The 22,238-nt window shown below is 38.1% G+C and overlaps 3 protein-coding genes across 4 annotated transcripts; 2 read left to right on the top strand and 1 right to left on the bottom strand.

Annotated features, from left to right (window-relative positions):
• Nucleotides 1-206: 206 nt before the first annotated feature.
• On the top strand, nucleotides 207-3,331 carry LOC113681026 (glyoxylate reductase/hydroxypyruvate reductase). Its single transcript, XM_027198081.2, has 3 exons — nucleotides 207-1,042; nucleotides 1,578-1,740; nucleotides 2,328-3,331. Exons 1-3 carry the CDS (start codon nucleotides 608-610, stop codon nucleotides 2,726-2,728), a joined length of 999 nt encoding a protein of 332 aa, XP_027053882.2. The 5' UTR covers nucleotides 207-607; the 3' UTR covers nucleotides 2,729-3,331.
• Nucleotides 3,332-7,748: 4,417 nt separating this feature from the next.
• On the top strand, nucleotides 7,749-11,120 carry LOC149036898 (uncharacterized). Its single transcript, XM_089190400.1, has 4 exons — nucleotides 7,749-7,895; nucleotides 8,403-8,875; nucleotides 9,392-9,554; nucleotides 10,141-11,120. Exons 2-4 carry the CDS (start codon nucleotides 8,441-8,443, stop codon nucleotides 10,539-10,541), a joined length of 999 nt encoding a protein of 332 aa, XP_089046526.1. The 5' UTR covers nucleotides 7,749-7,895; nucleotides 8,403-8,440; the 3' UTR covers nucleotides 10,542-11,120.
• Nucleotides 11,121-14,220: 3,100 nt separating this feature from the next.
• LOC113680983 (DEP domain-containing mTOR-interacting protein) lies at nucleotides 14,221-21,474 on the bottom strand. 2 transcript variants are annotated; one of them, XM_027198036.2, is made up of 8 exons: nucleotides 21,097-21,474; nucleotides 19,913-20,033; nucleotides 19,612-19,790; nucleotides 18,178-18,396; nucleotides 17,745-17,816; nucleotides 17,303-17,373; nucleotides 16,941-17,045; nucleotides 14,221-15,654 (listed from the first exon to the last, which is right to left on the bottom strand). In XM_027198036.2, exons 1-8 carry the CDS (start codon nucleotides 21,341-21,343, stop codon nucleotides 15,520-15,522), a joined length of 1,149 nt encoding a protein of 382 aa, XP_027053837.2. In that variant the 5' UTR covers nucleotides 21,344-21,474; the 3' UTR covers nucleotides 14,221-15,519. The 2 variants fall into 2 exon arrangements, with proteins under 2 accessions (XP_027053837.2, XP_089046525.1); XM_089190399.1 differs by lacking the exon at nucleotides 21,097-21,474 and adding an exon at nucleotides 20,720-20,868.
• Nucleotides 21,475-22,238: the final 764 nt, after the last annotated feature.

Raw genomic sequence — 22,238 nt, 5'->3', positions numbered from 1 at the left:
CATCGCTCTGCCTCGAAAAATCTCAAAGATTTACTTGTAGATCTTCTTTTCTTTTTCTTTTCATCAAATAGAAGATCTGCGGTGCTCAAATTGTATAAGTCATGGTACGAAACACTCTTCTTTGCAGATCGAGCCGTGTATTCTCGTGATATTCTATTGTCACGGAGTGTAATACGATATACCGCTGATAATTGTTAGCGGGCTCGAAATGTCCTTGATTTCTGGCGATGTATATCAGGCTATATAAACACGGAAACCATTTTACATTTCTTTTATAAAATAGCTAATGAAAGAGGAACGAAAACCGTGTTTACATACGCTCATGTAAAATAGTTTTATGGCCAATCAGAGCGCGCGTACTATTTGAATTATTTTATAAAAAATAACTCTTGCCTGCACAGCAAGCCTATGTTTTTGTTTTTTGTCACGGATCAGACTCACCTGGTGTCACACATACTTATTGGAGACCAGACCTTTAGTCATAAGTTATAACCTGCAGAGGGGGTGTAATTTCAAACATATTTTACGTAAATGGAGCCCTTTCATATCACTTTTTAATATAATCACAGTGCTGGCTGGTGTTTACTATCTTTGGAAATCTTTTACAATGTCTTTACATCCACTTGTGTGGTGTTGGGTTCCCTCAACTTCTCCACCGACTATGATGTTAGAACTCGCCGAGCGTTCGTTTAAGGACAACTTTATTCTCATCCACGGAGTGAAACTTGCTGATTTGAGCCAAAACAAGCGGGAAAAAGTGAAAGGAATACTATGCAGTAGGTTTAAACATTCAAAAATGAGAGTGAACAAAGAAATTATGGACCTGCTGCCGAATTTAAAAGTGATCAGTACTCCAAGCGCAGGTGTGGATCACATTGATGTAGAGGAAGCTACTGCACGTGGAATTCGTGTAGGTTATGTTCCAGGCCATTTTACGAGCGATTCCGTTGCAGAGTTTGCTTTCGGTTTGCTGTTGGCATCTGCGAGGTCAATTTTACTTGCAAATGAAATAGCAAAGTCATCTGATGCAGCACAATCAGCGGTAAGATTGTATCCTCCATCTCAAAAAGACTCTGATGGCTTACAGAAATTTCTGAAAGACTTCTGAGGGTTGACAGAAATTTCTGGACAATTTTCAAAATTGTATTGATTGGTGTAATTTTTCCCAAAATGCACAGATGAAGAGGAATAATTTAAATTGGGTGGATTTGTAAGTCAAGCACTTGAAACTGTTCAGTTTGCATGTAGCGATGAATGGTCATTCTTGTTGACACTAATGTTGTGGGACTAGTATTTGAAGAGCAGATTGATGTAGAATCACGAGTCTCCTGAGACAGATATATGATATACAGCTAAATAACTTGTGTGGCATTTTTTGTTTGAAGTCTAATCTAGTGTCATTGAGTTAGCCCATTTTGGTTGGGGGGGGAGTAGTTTAACTTTAATGAAATCATTGAGTTTTTGAGTGTCTGTTACATAAACAGCAGTCTATAAGGTAATTTCGGCTATTTGGTATTAAATTGATCCCTAAGTATTACACTAGAATAATTGATGAGAGGCTAACTTTATTTTACTAGAATATTTCTTGCTCAATACCCCCATCACAAGTGACTGGTTCAACTCTTGGCCTTGTTGGTTTTGGGAACATTGGAAGAGCAATCGCTGAGAGAGCTAAAGGATTCAAAATGAACATTTTATATCATTGTCGGACAAGGAAAGAAGAGCTGGAAATATATTCAGGTAACAATTGATGCGGATCAAGGTGATTTTCAGAGTAACTTTGTACTCTCTAATAGGCTACAACAACTTAAACTAAGCCAAGTTCACACAATTGTGGCTGTGAGGTCTCAATGGTGATATTCCTTAAAAGGATTGTCTCAAATCAGTCACCTTTTTATATTTAAGAGGTAATGTTTGATCCTATAAGATACCCCCCCCCCCTCCCCCACTTGTTCCAGGATAATTGGTAACCAGAAACGTTTATGATTTATGAAGTGGGTGAGTGAATTAAACTGAAAGACAGTGGGAAGGGTCCTTGAGAAAGAAATGGCCACATCCCTAAACTTCTTGTTTACTTAAATCTGAATAATTTTTGTGAGAATAAGTTATGGTTTCTGTAATTGTAAGTTGGGTTTAAACCTCATGTACAATGTAAGCCTGAATTGTTATTTTTTTGGCTTCTTATTCCATGTCTTATAGTGGAGATAGAGGCTATATGTAGTAACAGGCCTCAATTGAACCTACATATTGTTATAAACCCCAATTGAGGAACATCATCACTATGGTATTTCTTACTTATTTTTGTTTCTTTTCTCCATAAAATTCAGGTGCTACATTCTGTTTGGAATTAAAGGAGCTCTTGACAGAGTCTGACTTTGTTGTTCTGAGCTTACCATTGACGTCTGAAACAACCAATTTCATTTCGGCAGAGGAACTTAGTATTATGAAGTCTACAGCAACACTTATTAATGTAGGTCGTGGAGGAACTGTCAATCATGACGATCTTACTGTGGCATTACAGAAGGGTGTTATAAAAGCTGCAGCATTAGATGTCACAGACCCACCAGTTCTTCCTAGGGACCACCCACTATTAAACATGTCAAATGTAATTATTACCCCTCATATTGCATATTTGACAACCAATGTTCAACAACTACACTGTTGGACTTCACTGGATAATTTAAAGGCTGGTGTAAAAGATGAAGAGCTTCTTTACTCAGTAAACTGAAAGAGGAAATTAAGTGAATACATGGATGCAAACTCTAATGATTGTTTGATTGATCGATAACTGTATTCATGCCTTGTTAAAAATTCCCATCCACTAGACTCTGAAAACAGCTAATTATCATTCAGTTTTGGAAATGCTAAGGAGTTGAACTTGTTTACACTATAATGATAATAATTGTCCTGATAACAGGACAAATAACAAATAATAGAATTTGATTTAACTCCTTGAAATTTATCATTTAGCCAGTATGTAATTTTTTGACAGGGTGTATGGCTGTTGATTTCACTGCAGGTCTCCTTGGGTTCATTTAAATTGTGATTTGGAATCCCCAGATATTTTAACAGTTTTTATTATTATATGCACAAGAGCAGATGCTATTGCAAGTGATTCATGAATTTATCTTATTCCTGACCAGTTATCAGGAACATTTTCAAACACATGCAAAAAAGTTACTGGAGATTACTATTCCCAAAATACTTTCAGAGATGTTACAATGACTGGCTAAACTTGCAAAAGATGCTTTAGCAAGTGCTCAAGTTTGTCTTCAGTGCATAAAACTCTACTCCTGGTAACTACAGTTAGGAATTAATAAACCTCAGCATACCATTTATGTGCTGACTTTTCTGACCTGTCTTTTCAATGTGTTAACCCTTTAACTCCCAGATCAAATTTGTAATTCTTCTTACTGTTAACTATACAATTCTTAGAATGTTAATTCAGAGAATTTAGCATTGGATCAATTAATTATCCCCAAATTGATATTTTTCTTTATTCTCATTAGTTATCTGCTTGATATTGTATTGATATTGTAAGGAGAAATTCTGTCTTGGTCACTCATGGGAGTTAACCCTGTAACTCCTAAGATCTCATTAGCAATTCTCCTTACTGTCTTCCATATAATTCTTTTGGTGTTATTTTGGAGAATTTGGTATTGGATCAACAGATAATCCCTTAATTGATATCTTTCTTTATTCTCATCACTTGTCTGCTTGATGTTGGTTTGAAATAGTAAGGAGAAATTCAGTCTTGGTCACTCTTGGGAGTTAAAGGGTTAAACATTTCCTTTCTTTTTCAGTTTAAGTGCTCATGATAAGTTACAGCGGATTTCATGATTTGAAAATATGTATTATAGAATTGAAATTATGACATTTTAAAAGCCCCATCCTAAATTCTTGCAAGTTTGTAATCTGCTTTTTCAAAGAATACTGCAGTGTGAACACTATTGTTCTATAAAAGCTAAGTTTTTCGTTTGTCTCACGATGTAGTCACGTGTGATGTAGATCGCGACGTTTCGACTGCATACTGCTAGTCTTCTTCAGGCGATGAGGTCGACTGGTCATGCGTGATCTTATAAAGCATGATGCTCTGCTGTGATTAGTTGTTTTTCAACAGCTCTGATTGGTGCATTTCGATCCTTGCTGATCAATGATTTGCTCCCTCGGCGGTCCGCTGTCGCACGGCTCTCCTGTTGTTGTGTTTTTTGATCGTGGGCATCCACGCTTCTGGAATTTCTATTCCACTATCCCTGTTGATGTTGTTAGGGTGAAGTCTTATTTGAAGTAATATGGATCACGATCAATAAACTTTACTTCGTTCCAGACTGGCTTGTGTCCAGTGTTGTGGGCATGCTCTGAAACGGCAGAGGTCTCGACCTCCCCATGTGGCTTTTGTGGTCGCGTCGCATTATCGCCTTCTAATTATGTTTTTGCCCTCACAAGGGATTTTCCCTTTTTGTAAGAGATGATCGGAGGTTTTGTAAACAAGAGCTAACTGTGTATCAGACCCCGATGCCCCACCAGTATTTGTTTTCAATTTTTAAATGCCGGGTGGTACGTTGTGACAAAAGGAAATAAACGATCGTGATACTACCATTTTCGTACCCATAGCGGTTCCATATGTTTGGAGGAAGTTCTCCTCATTGAATTGAAGCGAATTTCTTTAAGGATTAAGCCAAGCATTGCCCTGAGGTAGTACGTTGGGATCGGTGCGATATGGTTGTGGGACTTTTTAGTATTCGCATACTATATTCGTTCCTTCTTCTGGAGGTATATTTGTGTACAATTAAGCTAGAAACGCCTATTGATACCACAATAGAATCTTTGCTTATCTTTGTTCTTTCTAAGAAATTAAAAAAAGCAGTGGTATCCCTTATATAGGATTGTTGCAATTGCGCAATAGGCTGGAGTAGTGTCTCCACAAAATATGACATTCTCGCAGTAGGGTTGTCACAAACTGCGATGATAGGTCTACCGACCGGTATAAGTTTGTGTATTTTCACGAGGCGGATTTGGAGTTGGTGAAAGCCATTTGTTAGTCATGTCATCAATGTGTTTGCGTCGATGCATTTGGTCAATGATCCCATGAACCCTTGCCTGAGTATTTCTTACTATCGGTGCTCTGAGTATGGAGGGCCATTTGTGCCAAAAATATCAATCGTTAGTGATAAAACTCAATCGTCAGTGCTAAAATATCTATCGCTGATGATAAAACTCAATCGTTTATAGTGCTAGTATCGATTTGTTATCGATTTTAACTTGAATCAGTCTCCCGCTTGTTAAGCAAAGATGAACTAATCAAATATTGCTAACATATCAATCGTTAGTGATAAAACTCAATCGTCAGTGCTAGTATCGATTTGTTATCGATTCTAACTTGAACCAGTCTCCCGCTTGTCAATCAAATCTTGTTTACTTCCTTGAAATCTGTTGAGATACATCGAAATGAGAGTAAAGGTGAAGACCACGGATCTCAGTTACTGCCATCCCTTATTTCTCATCAAGTTTTCTTTCACGACCTCATCTTTCCTGCACGACTTCAACTTTCCTGCACGACTTCAACTTTCCTGCACGAATTTAACTTTCCAACACGACTTTAACCTTCTGGATTACTTTCTCTGGTCTGTTATTCAACAGTGCCTACAAATGTTTACCTTAAGATTGAATGTCATTTTGTCCTAATTTGATGGGCAATAGGCTTTGGTGGAGACGTTAACAGTAAAGCAGTTTTGTGACGGTTCAAATAGAAACAAAGCCAAGCGATTATCATAGTCAGTAGGAACAGGTTTAAACAAGAAAATGAGCCAATCATGCAGATGTGGACGAGCGCGTTGGCTATGTCTGAATTTACTTCTTCTCACCACATTGGCGATACAGAGAACTAGCCTAACTCAAGTCAACGCAAATATTTTATCCTCGATTGAAAACTGATTTATTTTCACTAAGCATAATTTGATGTGGTAAACTTATCCAATTTAGCTTAGTTCAGTTGCAAATTTATTCACAGTTTTTACCAAACAGTGTTACAGTAAGTACATTACGATCGGCCGGCGGTGACCTGCAGCGTTGATTCTTGTGTTGAGTCTTCCGGTGGAAAAATTTAAAGATCGTACGTACTGCCAATGTGGCTTTACAAGCCAAGCACTTCCCTGAGGTAGTGCGCTGGGATCGGTGCGTTATACACCTTTCACGGACAATACAAAGAACCACATTCATTTCATGTTAGATCAAACTGGATGTCACCGGACAAGTGGATTCTGTAATTGCAGAGGAACGCAGTTTTATCCATTTTTCAAGCCCGGATCTTGGACCGGATTCCGTTTGTTCTAAACTTTCGATCGTCAGAGATCATTGCTTTGCTACGCTTTGTTGAGTTATTATTTTTTTTTAATAAAAAAATAATAATAATTACATCTATGTTAGCGTACAGAAAGTGGTATGTTGCTCGCACCAATCAAATCGTTTAGGGTACGCGTATTTTACCGCACTTCACGAGAAATGCGATTCTACTGGACAGATGAACGATATCAGATTACCCATCGTAAACGTGTTACTCGTGCTGTGAAAATGGTGGATAGTTTTACCAGAGAAAATGAAGTTCTATACACTGTAGCGCGATCATGGTTATTGTTCCTTCACGACGAGAGTGAGTGGAAAAATTTTGGATCAAATATTGCTTGAGGTGTTGATGAGTTGCACCAAACATTTTGATTTGAGCAGTTCTTTAACGGCAAGCTGTGTTGCAAGATTCATGATTTGTCGAGTGTGCCGATTATATTTTTCTGGATTGGTTTGCTCGTTGCTATCTCTAAATGAATGTCCGATTAAAATTAACTATGGGCGATTTTGTGTGTGTTTTCGATGCCTGGAGAAAGTTATCTTGTGGAGTTGTTTGTGTTTGGCCAAGGACGAATTCAGATACCATCGTAATCATGTTTATTTTAATTTTGTTATCTGGAGTGAATAAATTATAATGGTAATTGAACTGAGTGGAGTGCAATTTGGGCTGAAATCATACGCGTGATTTCAAAATGGAACGAGCGCGCATCGCGAGTTCTATTTGAAATCACAAGCATGATTTCAGACCAAAATTGCACGACACAGTTCAATTACCACTTTATTACATCCATTTTGAAATTGCCCAAATACAGGACTTGGTCAGTTCAAATATTTTATTGATGCAGTATTAAGCCGGCTTGAAATTAAATTCATCCATTTTTTTTTTTTTGGGGGGGGGGGGGGGAATAAGAATTTTGGAAACAAAAGTTGCAAAATTTGCCACATGATACTCTGTCTTTAATTTTCTTGCAATTTGATTGGTTACTTTGAACAAGTCTTGAAATCTGATTGGTTGTTTTGTTTTTAGTGTAGCCTCCTCATTGGCTGAGAAAAAGGTGCAATTTAAAGCAAAAAATGGTGCAATTTGTGAATAAATCGCACCAATAAGAGCCAATCAGATTAAAAGAACCACCAGTGATTTCAAAATGGGTGTAATAAACGGAGGTAAGTTAATGTTATGTGATCTACTAACGTCTAATATATCAAGTCGAAGGAAAAGTTTTTGTTCTCGGTCCGCATTTTTGTCAACAAAATAAACACATACCGCTTAAAAAATTGATAACACGGGCCACATGCAAAGCTGTCACTTGTTTCTCGAATGTTGCACGGATTAAATATTTTATAGTTGACATCTCATTTCCATCTATATCTACTTTTATTACGTTGGTAAAATCTGTACAGACATCACACCAACCAACTTGCGCGCAGAGTGAGAAGACTATATGAAGGCTTGAAATTATCTTACGATCGATTTTCATCAAGAAATGGGCCAGGAATATTCTACAATATTGCAAATAATCGTGAAAGCTGATCGCGGAAAAGCGTAACAGTCGGTAAGTTGCAGGATGACATGTTATCACAGACCAGACGAAAAAACTCTTCAGATTCTCAGTCTGCATTTTGTACCCTATCTGCAGTCTGCAGTCTACATTTTGTATCCGGTCTGCATTTTGTACTAACAAGTATCCGTGGTACCAATATAGGTTATTTTTGGTGACAGTTATTCGCACAACACACACAATCTACCACAAAATACCTGTGTATGAGTTAATTCGACATTTTCGTTCTTTTCCACGTTAATACTCTTCTTTCCTTTTGTAAGAATGTAGACATCACTTACAATGTTTTAAGTAATCCACCCACCCCACAAAAAATAACTCTTGCATGCATAGCACGCCTATGTTTTTGTTTTTTGTCAAGGATCAGGCTCACCTGGTGTCACGCATACTTATTGGGGACCACGCCTTTCGTCATAGGTTGTAACCTGCAGAGGGGGTGTAATTTTTAGCGTTTTTTACGTAAACAGAGCTTTTTCATATCACTTTTCAATATAGTCACAGTGCTGGCTGTCGTTCACTATCTTTGGAAATCTTTTACGATGTCTTCACGTCCACTTGTGTGGTGTTGGGTTCCCTCAACTTCTCCACCGACTATGATGTTAGAACTTGCCGAGCGTTCATTTAAGGATGATTTTATTCTCATCCACGGAGTGAAAGTCGCCGATTTGAGCCAAAACGAGCAGGAAAATGTGAAAGGAATACTATGCAGTGGATTTAAAGATTCAAAAATGAGAGTGAACAGAGAAATTATGGACCTGCTGCCGAATTTAAAAGTGATCAGTACTCCAAGCGCAGGTGTGGATCACATTGACATAGAGGAAGCTACTGCACGTGGAATTCGTGTAGGTTATGTTCCGGGCTATTTCAACAGCGATTCCGTCGCAGAGTTTGCTCTCGGTTTGCTGTTGGCATCTGCGAGGTCAATTTTACTAGCAAACGAAATAGCAAAATCATCTGATGCAGCACAATCAGCGGTAAGATTGTATCCTCCATCTCGAAAAGACTCCGATGGCTTACCGAAGTTTCCGAAAGACCTCTGAGGGTTGACAGAAATTTCTGGATTATTTTCAAAACTGTATTGAATGGTGTAATTTTTCCCAAAATGTGCAGATGAAGAGGAATAATTCAAATTGGGTGGATTTATAAGTCAAGCACTTGAAATTGTCCAGTTTGCATGTAGCGATGAGTTGTCATTCTTGTTAACACTAATGTGGTGGGACCAGTATTTTAAGAGCAGATTGATGCAGAATCACGAGTCTCTCCTGAAACAGATATATGATATACAGCTGTTGTTTGAAGTCTAATCTGATGTCAGTGAGTTAGCCTATTTTGGTTGGGGGGAAGGAGTTCAACTTTAATGAAATCATGGAGTTTTTGAGTGTCTGTTTCATAAAGAGGAGTCTATAAGGTAATTTCAGGTATTTGGTATGAAAGTGATCCCTAAGTATTACAATAGAATAAATGATGAGAAGCTAACTTTATTTTAATAGAATATTTCTCGCTGGATTCCTCCATCACAAGTGACTGGTTCAACTCTTGGCCTTGTTGGTTTTGGGAACATTGGAAGAGCAATCGCTGAGAGAGCTAAAGGATTCAAAATGAACATTTTATATCATTGTCGGACAAGGAAAGAAGAGCTGGAAATATATTCAGGTAACAATTGATGTGGATCAAGGTGATTTTCAGAGTAACTTTGTACTCTCTAATAGTCTACAATTACTTAAACCAAGCCAAATCCACACAATTGTGGCTGTGGGGTCTCAATGGTGATATTCCTCAGAAGGATTGTCTCAAATCAGTCACCTTTTTATATCTAAGAGGTAATGTTTGATCCCACAAGATACCCCCCCCCCCTCCCCCACCTGTTCCAGGATAACTGGTAACTATAAACGTTTATGTGGTGGGTGAGTGAATTAAACTGAAAGATAGTGGGAAGGGTCCTTGAGAAAGAAATAGCCATATCCCTAAATTTCTTGTTTACTTGAATTTGAATTTTTGTGAGAAGTTACGGTTTCTGTAATTGTAAGTAGGGTTTAAACCTCATTTACAATGTAAGCCTGAATTGTTATTTTTTTGGCTTCTTATTCCATGTCTTATAGTTGAGATAAAGGCTGTATGTCGTTACAGGCCTCAATTGAACCTACATATTGTCATAAAACACTATCAAGGAACATCATCACAAGATGGGTACACTATGGTATTTCTTACTTATTTTTGTTTCTTTCTCCATAAAATTCAGGTGCTACATTCTGTCTGGAATTAAAGGAGCTCTTGACAGCATCTGACTTTGTTGTTCTGAGCTTACCATTGACGTCTGAAACAACCAATTTCATTTCAGCCGAGGAACTTAGTATTATGAAGTCTACAGCAACACTTATTAATGTAGGTCGTGGAGGAACTGTCGATCATGATGATCTTACTGTGGCATTACAGAGGGGTGTTATAAAAGCTGCAGCATTAGATGTCACAGATCCACCAGTTCTTCCTAGGGACCACCCACTATTAAACATGCCAAATGTAATTATTACCCCTCATATTGCATATTTGACAACCAGTGTTCTACAACTACGCTGTTCGACTTCATTGGATAATTTGAGGGCTGGTGTCAAAGATGAAGAGCTTCTTTACTCAGTAAACTGAAAAAGGAAACTGAGTGAATACATGGATGCAAACTCTAATGAATGTTTGATTGAATGATAACTGTATTCATGCACGGTTAAAAATTCCCATCCACTAGACTCTGAAAACAGCTAATTATCATTCAGTTTTGGAATAGCATTTGAACTTGTTTTCTCTATAATGATAATAATTGGCTTGCAAAACAAATAATAGAATTTGATTTAACTTATTGGATTATTTATCATTTCACCTGTGTGTAATTTTTTTATTTCACTGCAAGGCTCATTGGGTTTATTTAATTTAATTTGTGACTTGAAATCCCCAGATATTTTAACAGTCTGTATTATTATATGCACAACAGCAGATGCTATTGCAAGTGATTCATGAATTTATTTTATTCCAGTTATCAGAAACATTTTCCAAAAAATGCAAAACAGCTATTGGAGATTACTATTCCCAAAATACTTTCAGAGATATTTCAGTGACTGGCAAGACTTGTCAAAGATGCTTTAGCAAGTACACAAGTTTGTGTCTTTAGTCTGTGTAACTCTACTTCTGGTAACTACAGGTAAGAATTAATAAACCTCAGCATACCATTTATGTGCTGACTTTTCTGACTTTTCTTTTCACTGTGTTAAAAATTTCCATGCTTTTTCAGTGTAAGTGCTCATGACAAGTTAAAGCAGATTACATGATATGAAAATATGTATTATAGAACTGAAATTAAGAAATTTCAGGAGCCCCATCCTAAATTCTTGCAAGTCTGTAATCTGCTTTTTTCAAAGAATACAGCACTGTAACCATTATTTTAGACACTATTGTTAGATTCTAGACACTAGTGTTCTATGTCAGATATTAGTGTCCTATTCTAGACACTATTGTTCTATTTTAGACACCAGTGTCAGATTCTAGACACTACTATTCTATTTTTGGACACTAGTGTCAGATTTTAGGCACTATTGTTCTATTCACGACACTTGTGTCAGATTCTAGGGCCCAGCGTTCTAATTTAGATACTAGTGTCAGATTCTAGATACTAGTCAGTTCTATTTTAGACACTAGGGTCATATTCTAGACTCTGGTGTGCTATTTTAGACTCTAGTGTCAGATTCTAGACACTAGTTTCAATTTCTAGACATTTCTGTTTTAGACACTAGTGTCAGATTCTAGATTAGTGTTCTCTTTTAGACACTAATGTCAGATTCTAGACTAGTGTTCTCTTTTAGACACTAGTGTCAGAATCTAGACACTAATGTGCTATTTTAGGCTCTAGTGTACGATTGTTTACGATAGTGCCTGATTTTAGACGTTAGCATGCAATTTTAGACACTAGTGTCCATTTTTAGAAACTAGTGTTCAATTTTGGACTAAAAGTTGTGCAGACCAAATGAGCTCTTGAAAGGATAAAAGTGAAAAACAGGTCCCGAGAGATATTGCCAGCTGACTGTTGGCTAACTGTTGGCCAACTGTCAACCGACAGCTTTCATTATGTTTCAGGCCAAGGTTTTGGCCTACTGTCAGCCACCAGTTGGCTGACAGAGGGCGACTTGTTGGCAACCTGTTGGTGACCCGTTGGTAACTAAAAGTTGTGCTGACCAAAAGAGCTCTTGAAAGGGTAAAAGTGAAGAACAGTTCCCGAAAGATATTGTCGGCCGTCTGTTGGCTGATTGTTAGCCGTCTGTCGACTGACAGCTTTCGTTATGTTTTAGGCCAAAGTTTTGGCCTACTGACGGCTAACAGTCGGCCGACAGTCGGCGACCTGTTGGCAACCTCAGTCGGTAACCTGTAGGTGGGTCGTAAACTGAAATTATCGTAAACATATTTACTCACCTATTGCTTCTGAAACTACATAAACAGGGGAAAAGTCATTTCAAAAAGATACCTTGTACTGTGCTCTCAATAGCTACTACGGCTTTTGCTCACTTTTTTGCGTTGGTTGGCGAAACTTGGCCAAATTGGTTCGATTTCATTTATTAGCCATATTAAAAAGGTTTTCTAATTCCCAATCCCCGAAATGCCCTGCCTCCGAAACCCTTTTAAAGCTGGTGGCACCAAAAGGAGCCGTCTTTTTTTTTTTCATTTCTGAGCCGGATTACATTCCTGCTCGTGGAGGCGCGGATTCAACGTCAGTGGGAGTACTCTTCTTTCCTCCGCATGGCAGTCATCATTGGTAGATAACGTCGCAAACGTTTGCGACATGCCTGTACTAGTTGTTTCACTGAACCAGTGTGGTAGTTGATGCTCCTTGGCATCGACAGTCTTTAACTCAGCGATCCCGACGAAATCCCTGACGGTGCTGCGGGGGCATCTCGCCAGCCGAAAGGCATTGGCCATTCTGCATTGTTCTTCTTGGAGGATGGCAAGCACTCTGCTGTAGTGATAGGCTTTCTGCTTCCCATGTTCCTCATCTACTGCTACTGCATTAGTAGCCTGGAAACTACGTATCTCCCCTGCGTTACCGAAATGCGGGTTTTTGCCTCGACCAGGGATTTCTTAAGATCTTCGATCACTTTTTCCTTGGTTTTCACAAGGTCGGCATATTTCCTGGCCGTCGCTGTTCAGCTCCTCGATTTCTCGATTTTTTCCCAATAAATCAGCTGTCAGATCCTCGTTCTGCGTTTGCAGTGCCTGGAAAGACTTTCTGACTCGTTCATGGCGTTGAACAAGCTTCGAATACAGCTTCTCGTAGTCTGTCTCTGGATCTTTCTGGGTCTTTTTCTTATGCGGAGGAGGCCGAGATTGGCAATCGCATCTTCATTTGCCGCCACTGCAGCTGTTACAAAGAACTAAACAGTGCAGTTTGGAGTGGTCGCCTCCAGATACAGTACACTTGAGAACTCTGTGATGAACTCATGGTGTGTTTGCCTAAGTGCAAGAGTGCAAGAGTTAATCATTAACAACAGGAGCATTACAATTTATGTTAAGTGTCTGACGTTATGGTTCTATGCTAGCCACTGTCATCCGAAACATCTGCTTAGGAACTTAGAATCATGAAGTCTACAGAACCATGATAATCTTACAGTGGCATAACAGAATGGTTTTTAAAAAGCTGCGGCATTAGATGTCACAAACCCACTAATTCTTCAAATGTGATTATTACTGCTCGTATTGATTGTCATGTGCCAAACACTACACAGAGGCTGTATAGAAGAAACTGCTCTCAACCCCACTAGATAATTTAAAGGCTGAGGTGAAAGGTGAAGAGTTTCTATTTCCAATAAACCGAGATAAGAAATGATTATGACATGAATCAAACTATACATATGTAGGGGGGTGGACAAGGGGTCAGAATCTCCCGCTTCCCGTGCCGCGTTCTCCCGTCTCCCGTACTTTTGTGCCCCTTTGCCTCCCAACTCCCACCTTTCATTGTGTTGCTCCCGTTTTCAGGTTAATCAAGAGGATCAGAAACCTGTAAAGTTTTCTGTATATTTGTTTTAAGTGATAAAACGCTCACATGGCTCCAAAGTATGTCGGTTTTCAAAACTTTGCTAGATAAGTATTTTTGACTGATTAATACCAGTGATAAACAACAAACTATCGCCTTCTTTATTTCTGCTCCCACTTTCCCCCCGTCCCCTGTTCTCCCACTTCCCGCCCTCTCCCACCTCCTGTTCTCCTGGGCTCCTGCCCCCCTCCACATATCTCAATTACACTGGAAACCCAAGCTAACTCACTAGAGATAATGATTCAGTACCGGTAAACTTGTTAATTCTTGTTTATTACCATTTGTTTGCATTTATGGTAACATTTATAAATACAATTATAATAAGCATTTTTGATTAAAAAAATATCCTTAAAGTTTTCTTATAAATGTAATAGATTTCTTATTTTCATAAATTAATCATCTGATGTTGATTATATCAAAATTACTATTAACAAGTTAAGAGTTGTGATATCTTCTAGGTAACAATCACATCAACATCACATCTATTAAATAAAACTGATTCAGTCCATTGCATTTGAAAGAAATTCTTAATTTAAGAAGTTATGAGTTGTGATATCTATTATGTAACAAACACATCAACATCACATCTATTAAATAAAACTGATTCAGTCCATTGCATTTGAAAGAAACTCTTAATTTCAGCGATCAGTAATTGCAGCTGTTTCTCTTCATTGTGATAGAGGCTGGTGTCATAGCCTTTAAGTGGGCCTTCATCATTAGTGCTGCAGCAAGTAAGTTTAACCCTTTAACCCTTTAACTTCCAAGATTTCATTAGTAATTCTCCTTACTGTCTGCCATACAATTTATGTGATGTTAGTTTGGAGAATTTAGAATTGGATCAACCAATAATCCCCCAAGTGATATTTTTCTTTATTCTCATTACTTGTCTGCTTGATATCATATTGATAGTGTAAGGAGAAATTCTGTCTTGGTCACTAGTATGACTTAAAGGGTTAACTCCCGTGAATGACCAAGACAGAATATCTCCTTACAATATCAAGCAGACAAGTGATGAGAATAAAGAAAAATATCAGTTAGGGGATTATAAGTTCATCCAATACCAACTTTTCCTACCTAACATCACAAGAACTGTATGGCAGACAGTTAGGAGAATTACTAATGAGATCTTGGGAAATAAAGGGTTAAGGCCTTGAATAAAGCAAGTAGGCCACAGGTCTGCAAGTGGTCTGGCACAAAATATTTGGGCCAGGTTGTTCAAAGCTGGGTTAAGAAAATCCAGGGTTTGGTAGTGTGAAATCTGATTTCAGATTTGAAAGCTTTATCAGAAAACTCAGAAACATTCCTTTGGTCTACAATTTATTGATTCATGGATGCCCTGAAAAGGATGGAGAAAATTATCCAAAAAAGGCTTTTGAACAAAGGAATAAAGAAACCCAGATTAAAATCTAACCCTGGAGTAGTGCTGATTGGACTTCAAACAACTAGGCCCAGACCTCTCGCAGGCAAGCATTGCTCAAAGGCGAAGAAACACTCTTACTGAAGCACTAAAAATGAGAGCATGCTGGCAGGCTTGTGGTGTCAGGTCAAAAGGACCTACTCCACACCCTTAAAATGGGTCATAACAACTAAGTGCACAATATTGTGCCCTCTCAGAATCTCCTGAGACACTTGTCTGTGGTTCCAATGGAGGACATCTTTGCCATTTACTGATTTTAAAAACATTCGTACCTACAAGAGGAAAGTCTTCATATAATCAAAGTGTTACACAATCATTCTTAACAAGGTTGGAAAAAACAGTTGTTAAAACTGTCAGCAAGGAATTGAGAGGCCAAGTCCTATTTTAAAGGCATTACTGGGTGTCTTGTGTTTTCCAAGGTGAGGAAAAAAGAAAAAATTTGAACTAAATTTTCTGCATAAGTGAACAATTGGCTATCTGAGTTCAGCACTTGTATAGCAAGGTAAAACATCACAGTTACTTAAAGTGCTCATTGTCCAAAGTGAAAGTGAGATAAACAACTGCATAATGCATAGTGTAACATTTCAGACCATGTTCTTTTCCATTTTCAACTTTTTATGATTTATTAAGATTACCAAATGGTGACTTTGAAATAAGTTCAGCTTGGAGCTCTGGATCTTGGACAAGAAGAAAACTTTACTCTAAAATGCCTGCCTCCTCCCAGGAGTACTAATGTGTATTCCCAAATAGCAAGGGAGACTTAATGGATTGCCTGGGAGAGGGAGGAGGAGAGGGGAAGGGGAGGGGTGACCTGAGATGGACTAACATCACATTCAGAAGGAGCAGCAGATTAAGCCAGGATCTGAGTGACTGCACAGCTATTGTTGCATCCAACAGAAGACCCCAGAGCCAATACGGAGGAAGAACCATGTTCAATTTAATGATAAAATTCAATTTAAAAGACAAAGAAACTACTTTAGCACTGGGTCACCCGAGTGTTCAAAACAAACTGAAATTTAACTTAAATAAAACTTGGAAGTCATCTGAGAAGTTACTTTTGACTGCCTCCATAATTGCCAATACAACAAGTTGGTTAGCTTGGTCAAAACTGAACTAAACAACTGAACCAGATAACGTGTCTTTAATTAAACTTTTTACATGACAATCACTGTGATAATTATTGCAATATATGAATTTAAGTGGAGTGCACCACCCTATGCATCATTATAAGCAGCACTTGCAATTAATAATTATAATAAAAAACACATACCCCTTCCTAACCAAACATGAAACCTCACTTATTATCAGTTGACTGTTGTTGGGTTAAGGAAGGGTCAGGTGTCCAGTTGCTTAGGTACTGACATTGACCCCGAACAGCAACACTCCTTATCCTTTATGCAACAAAAGCAGAGACAGGTTCTGGACAAAACAACCTGATTTAAGTCATGTTCAGCTGTGACCAGTGTAAATAGAAAAAAATGGACATCTCACACAGAAAGAAGAAAGGGGCAGAGGATGGAAAGATATTGGAAGGACAAACAAGTCATACTGTTCTGACCTTTAACCCAGCAGCGGCTCCTGGACCTTTAGGATCAACTGTTTGGACATAGACAGGACTAGAGCCCCGCACAACAAATCCAAAACCAACTGCATCACTCTTAACCTATAATGCAAAAAGAAAAAGCTTGCTGCTCTGAGATCAATTTTAGTATCTGAGCAACTACACACCTACCCCTCCCCTATCCCAACATTAACCCTCCCCTAACCTAACAACAATCAACTGTTGATTGTTGTTAGGTTAGGGGAGGGGTTGTTGAGTAGTTGCTGAGAAACTGAGGTTGCTCCATGTTCTACAAGTATTAATTGGCCAACAAAATACATTTTTCTATTCTGCACTTTGAGAAGGGATGGAGTACTTACACTTATATTTTTCATGACATAAGGTCCGTTTGGATCCATCAACTCTCCTGTGGTAATTTCTCTAACAATAACTAAAAAAAATGAAGAGAGAGAGAAAAGAAAACACAAAATTAATTAATACCTTAAAAAAGGCTACTTCTGAGTAACATTTGCGCCAGTGAACAAAAGTACAATACAAAATTAATGCATAGGTCACATCCCTTAGTTTGGTGTTCTCTCAACCCAGGATCTGATCATCGATTCTCCCTTCTAGCTGCTACACATTTCCTTGTAAAGAAGTCACATGAATTTAGTGATAGATCAGAACCACCAACCTCCACTTGATAAGTTTGAATATCCTCATTACATGTTGGCTGGATAATGTGTGGATAACATAGGGAGAAGATACATGTTAATCACTTCTGGGAGTTAAAGGGTTTAACTGTCCAGTCACATCCTGTACCTGGTCTGGGTGACTGGCTTAAACTACCACTTGAGGGGAAAAAAACTGGACTTTCTGGAGATCTTTCATAATCTGCAATTAGTTAAAGTTACTTGTAAGGTTAAACAATTCTGGAAAAATTTTAGGATATTTATATCATGTTTGTCTAAAACTAAATAAGTAACTTCAAAGAAAAACCAACCCTATCAAAGCTCTAAAAACCTGAGCCAATCAATTCTAGATGGTAGAGCAAATATGTTTCAAAAAAACAAAACAACTCAAAATACTGGTGCAACAGTGACATGGTTGTTAAATTGGAGTGGGAAAATGCACCCTTCCCTCATTCAAACATTTATTTCATTAATTTGGACAACTCTGCTACAAAGGAACTGAAAATTAGAAGAAATGTCTAGGTTCAACAGTTGCCCTAACGGAATTATTCCCTTCTCCTCACCAAATTGTTCATCCAATTCTGGTCTTTCTTTTGCAAAAGGAACTGGGCTGGACCTTTGTGTGTTCAGAGGAGGTAGATTCCTCCGCCTGAAATTTCTTGGTGAGCCTGGCTGCTTATTATCAACAATTCCCAGTGCGTCCACCATTTTCTTGTTTACTACTTTGTCAATCATAAACTGATAAAAGATATTTTCATCACGGAAGTGAAATTCATCTGTAACTGAAAGAGAAAGAATACTAAAGTTTATAGGTTGCCCTGTAAAGGAAGCAAAGGACTCTCTAAATAGGCAAAAAAGCTTACTCTTTTTCCAAAGAGGCAATTAATCCTTTTAAACCCAAACCTCAGTATCCATATTCTCCAAACTGCTCTCTATACATTTCCTTTGGTACTGACAAGGAGAATTTGTTACATAATTGTAGCTTCTTAGGTTGATGATCATTTCCTCTTTTTTTGTGATCTTAATGAATGATTGAGCAGTATTAATGTACGGAGAAATGAGATGCTGGTCACTCTGTGCAATATTTACATATCCCACTTTAACTTAAGATCACATACAACATGCAAACACTAAGTAATAAAAACATTACAGCTTCAGTGCCACATAACCACCAAACACAGGCTGTCACCCTTTACATTCTATCATCAGCATGCATATTCTCCATAATGTTCTCTATACATTCCCTAAATATAAAATTTAAAAGACTATTGCATAGACAGTTGCTGAACATTTTAATGTAAGAGGATACTTAATTGACATCCATACTTAAATTGATAAATTTAGAAAATTAAAATCTTTTTGGTTTCATTTGTTGTTGTTGTTTTTTGCATGTAATTTTATTCCAGTTGTAATATGTAATACCTACTTGGCTTATCTATAATGTATTGTACTGTTTTTCATTGTTCGTGTATATGCATGCTCTCCTAGTCATTTCCTCTGTTCAGTCAAACTTGTTATTGAAGAATTAATTTTAATGATTGTTTTAGTTTCTCTCCCACCTCGATCAGCTTTTCTATTTTGTGGGTAGGGATTGTTAATAATAATACGCCTATAGCCCGAACATGGGTATATCCACAGTTTTCCTCTGTTCAGCTCTACATTGAGCCCTTCTCTTTTCATAATCCTGGACCCTCTTAGAGTTGTGTGCATCACAGACTACCCTTAGGGATTGTTAGATATGTATTTTAATTGCTAACATAAATAAAGTTTGTTGTTGTTGTTGGTGGTACTGACAAAGTAAATTTGTTTATAAATCACAAGCTTCTTTAGTTGGTGATCATTTCCCTTATTCTCCTGACCTTAATTGTTGATTCAGGGGTGATATTGTAAGGAGAAATTAGATGCTACAGTGTAGTCAACAGGATCAAAGGCCTAAAATGAACATTTTGTCTCAAGTGCTTAATGAACTGCTAGCATTCTGGGTCTTTTTAAAGTACCATGCTTAATAATTCCCTGATCTAACAGCTCTCTTCCAAGTACAACTCCATGTGCTCTGTCAGGAACTTCACTCTTTTGTATTAACCAGTCTACCAGCTCATATCCTGTGAAACAGTTCCTAAAGACAAAGTCATGACAAGGGCGTAACTTGATTAAATGGCTGTCCTCGTTCTTTGCCCTGCAACAGAAAAAGAAGTAAGGAGTCAGTTACCACGAGACTCAGAAAATCAGAGACCTGAGTTGTTGACAAATTGAAATGATAAGCATAAAAATAAAAGAGACTTCCTTCCTTAAATTTACCTGTAGTAAATATCACAACCCTTATATATTACATCAAGGTCAGAGTTATTCACAACTGTATTGTCATCTCTTCGAAATCTGTAAAACAACATCTCATCTTTGAAGTGATGGTCATCGACAACTGTCAAAGAAAGAAGAAAAGAAAGGAGAGGAGTCGGATGATAGAAGAGTCTTTAAAAGTAAAATCTTATTAAGACTGCAGGAGACAATTGTTGGTTGGTGGTCAGCATCCTTGAAGTAGTGTCAAAAGACATGGGAACTTGGTGCCCCAAATCCACCCATCAAGTGTTAACCAACTAGATTACATATTGCCGTGGGTCTCTTCAGTAAAATAATTATCATAGATAACCTGAAAATGTGGTAAGAACAACAAAGTGGTGCATGAGACGCAGCCAAGTGTTTATTCCAATTTCCACATTTTGATGTCTTCTGCAATCTATTACTGAACAGACTTCATTACTTTGTGATAAAAAGAAAAATTTTTAACAGTTATAATGTTTTTTTTTACGACTAATGGTTGAAATTTGTCGCTTTTTACGACTAAACGGTGAACTCGATTGGAACCCTCTTAAAGATGATCGTTACAGAATCTTAACCAACCTTGTGAATGTAGTATTAGTAAGTATCATGTCAAATTGCTACTTGGTAAAGATTAAGTTCAACACGAACGTTACCGCCAAATGACAAAATGACAACCGGAGCCAGGCTTGTGCCAAGCATATCAATTAAGTCAGACTTAAGTTTAGCTGAAGTGCTCTATAAATACATAGAGCGTTAATCAACCAAGATATGGTAAAAACAGCAAACCTCCTGTTCCATAACGACTTTGTATGAAATAATGCAAAGGTGAAAACATTGAAAAAGACGCTCATCCGAAACTCGTTGCATTGTTCTGGCAGATAGCTGGATTTAAGCCACTCAGCGCGATACGTCACTAAAGAGCTTTCTCTATCAACAGAGAGCGTTTACAGCCGCCCTAACTAATCGCTCACATAGCGATAATAGCGTGAATAGATTCCTCCCTCAGACAAAATGCAATAAATAATGTAAGTACAAGTACTGTGTTGTTGTAGAAAATGTAATGTGTGAAAGTATAGGATTAATTAGCAGCTTAACCTTTAATTATCAATTCGTCATGGGCTGGTGCGCTTGAGCGTACCGAGGTACCTTTTTTTTAGACCTACCGTGATGAATTACTCCATTTTCCAGAAGAATATCCATGCATTGTACAGCTCCTGCACGGCTGTTAGCGTCGCTATTTTTCATCAACCAGTCAATAACGTCTCGACCTATAAAACAGCAAGGATACATACGGAGGTGATATCGCCTGTCTCGAATCATTGGAGGCTCTTGCTCGCTGTGCAACCGGCTCCTCAAGTGCTCTCCAACCAAAATGATATGCAAAGCTTTAAGAGAGAGTTGATCGTTCATTTTCAATGTCGAAAATATCAAATATGTGCCTCATAGCCAAAAGAACAGTGCAAAATCCACACAGCTGTGCAAAATCCTCACAGCTGTTACATGATCTCATCGTGAGGAATCCGAAACCTTGAAGTGGAAGGGAAGGAGGAGAGCGGACTGGGGTGGAGTTGCCCCTTGCCTACCGACTGAGTGACAAGGTGAGGGACTGAGCGCCTGACTGAGTGACTGACTCACTGTCTGACTGACAAAGAGACTGCCTACCTGAGCACTTGATAGACTGGGTGACCAAGTGACTTGACTGACTGGCAGACTGAATGACTTGCAGATATAGTGGGTCACAAACTGCCTAAATGACTGAGTTAGTGGCTGTTTAATTACTGACTGACTATATTCTGTATCAACAAAGCAATGTCCCACTGACTGAAAGGCAAGTTGTTGCACTATAATTTCTCCTGACTCAGTAAGTTGATTTACCCCATGTTTCACTGGTCAAGCTGGTATAGTGTAAGTCTTTCCTAAACAGCTACTTCTTGAGTTGTTTGTTTCATTTCACCCCCTCACAAGGTTGATGCTGCTTTTAGAGAAAAGGCTGTTCTTTTTTGTAAAAAATGTTCCAGCCTTTGAAAAAAATCTGTCATATTACTCCCTTCCCTTCCCTTCCCATTTTCTTCAATGGTCACTCTCCTTTATAGAGAAGAGGTTTAAATACAGAACATGTGCTACATAACATGCTGTTTAACTCTTGACAAAACATTTTTGCAGCATCTTATATCATGTGATTTAAACCAAAGAGACAACAACACAAGAAACATTCCAGTGACATTCAATCAATATATGCTTCATCAAACTGCAGCTCCTTTAGATTAAAGAAAGGTCTTGCACCCCTTAATTTTTCACTCAAACA

The sequence above is a fragment of the Pocillopora damicornis genome, chromosome 12 (assembly GCF_964200805.1).
Source record: "Pocillopora damicornis chromosome 12, jaPocDami1.2, whole genome shotgun sequence".
Lineage (NCBI taxonomy): Eukaryota > Metazoa > Cnidaria > Anthozoa > Scleractinia > Pocilloporidae > Pocillopora > Pocillopora damicornis.
The sequence above is the reverse complement of the archived record's forward strand: the minus strand, read 5'-3'. Positions and strand labels throughout refer to the sequence as shown.

What these genes read in the sequence shown, in the direction of transcription:
- LOC113681026 (XM_027198081.2), top strand. Translation starts at nt 608, where the DNA reads ATGTCTTTACATCCACTTGTGTGGTGTTGGGTTCCCTCAACTTCTCCA. An exon ending in CTGATGCAGCACAATCAGCG is followed by an intron (nt 1,043 to 1,577) that starts GTAAGATTGTAT and finishes TTATTTTACTAG; the next exon opens with AATATTTCTTGCTCAATACC. An exon ending in AGAGCTGGAAATATATTCAG is followed by an intron (nt 1,741 to 2,327) that starts GTAACAATTGAT and finishes CATAAAATTCAG; the next exon opens with GTGCTACATTCTGTTTGGAA.
- LOC113680983 (XM_027198036.2), bottom strand. Translation starts at nt 21,343, where the DNA reads ATGAACGATCAACTCTCTCTTAAAGCTTTGCATATCATTTTGGTTGGA. An exon ending in AAATGGAGTAATTCATCACG is followed by an intron (nt 20,034 to 21,096) that starts GTAGGTCTAAAA and finishes TTTCTTTGACAG; the next exon opens with TTGTCGATGACCATCACTTC. An exon ending in TCAGGGAATTATTAAGCATG is followed by an intron (nt 18,397 to 19,611) that starts GTACTTTAAAAA and finishes TTTCTCTTTCAG; the next exon opens with TTACAGATGAATTTCACTTC.
- LOC149036898 (XM_089190400.1), top strand. Translation starts at nt 8,441, where the DNA reads ATGTCTTCACGTCCACTTGTGTGGTGTTGGGTTCCCTCAACTTCTCCA. An exon ending in CTGATGCAGCACAATCAGCG is followed by an intron (nt 8,876 to 9,391) that starts GTAAGATTGTAT and finishes TTATTTTAATAG; the next exon opens with AATATTTCTCGCTGGATTCC. An exon ending in AGAGCTGGAAATATATTCAG is followed by an intron (nt 9,555 to 10,140) that starts GTAACAATTGAT and finishes CATAAAATTCAG; the next exon opens with GTGCTACATTCTGTCTGGAA.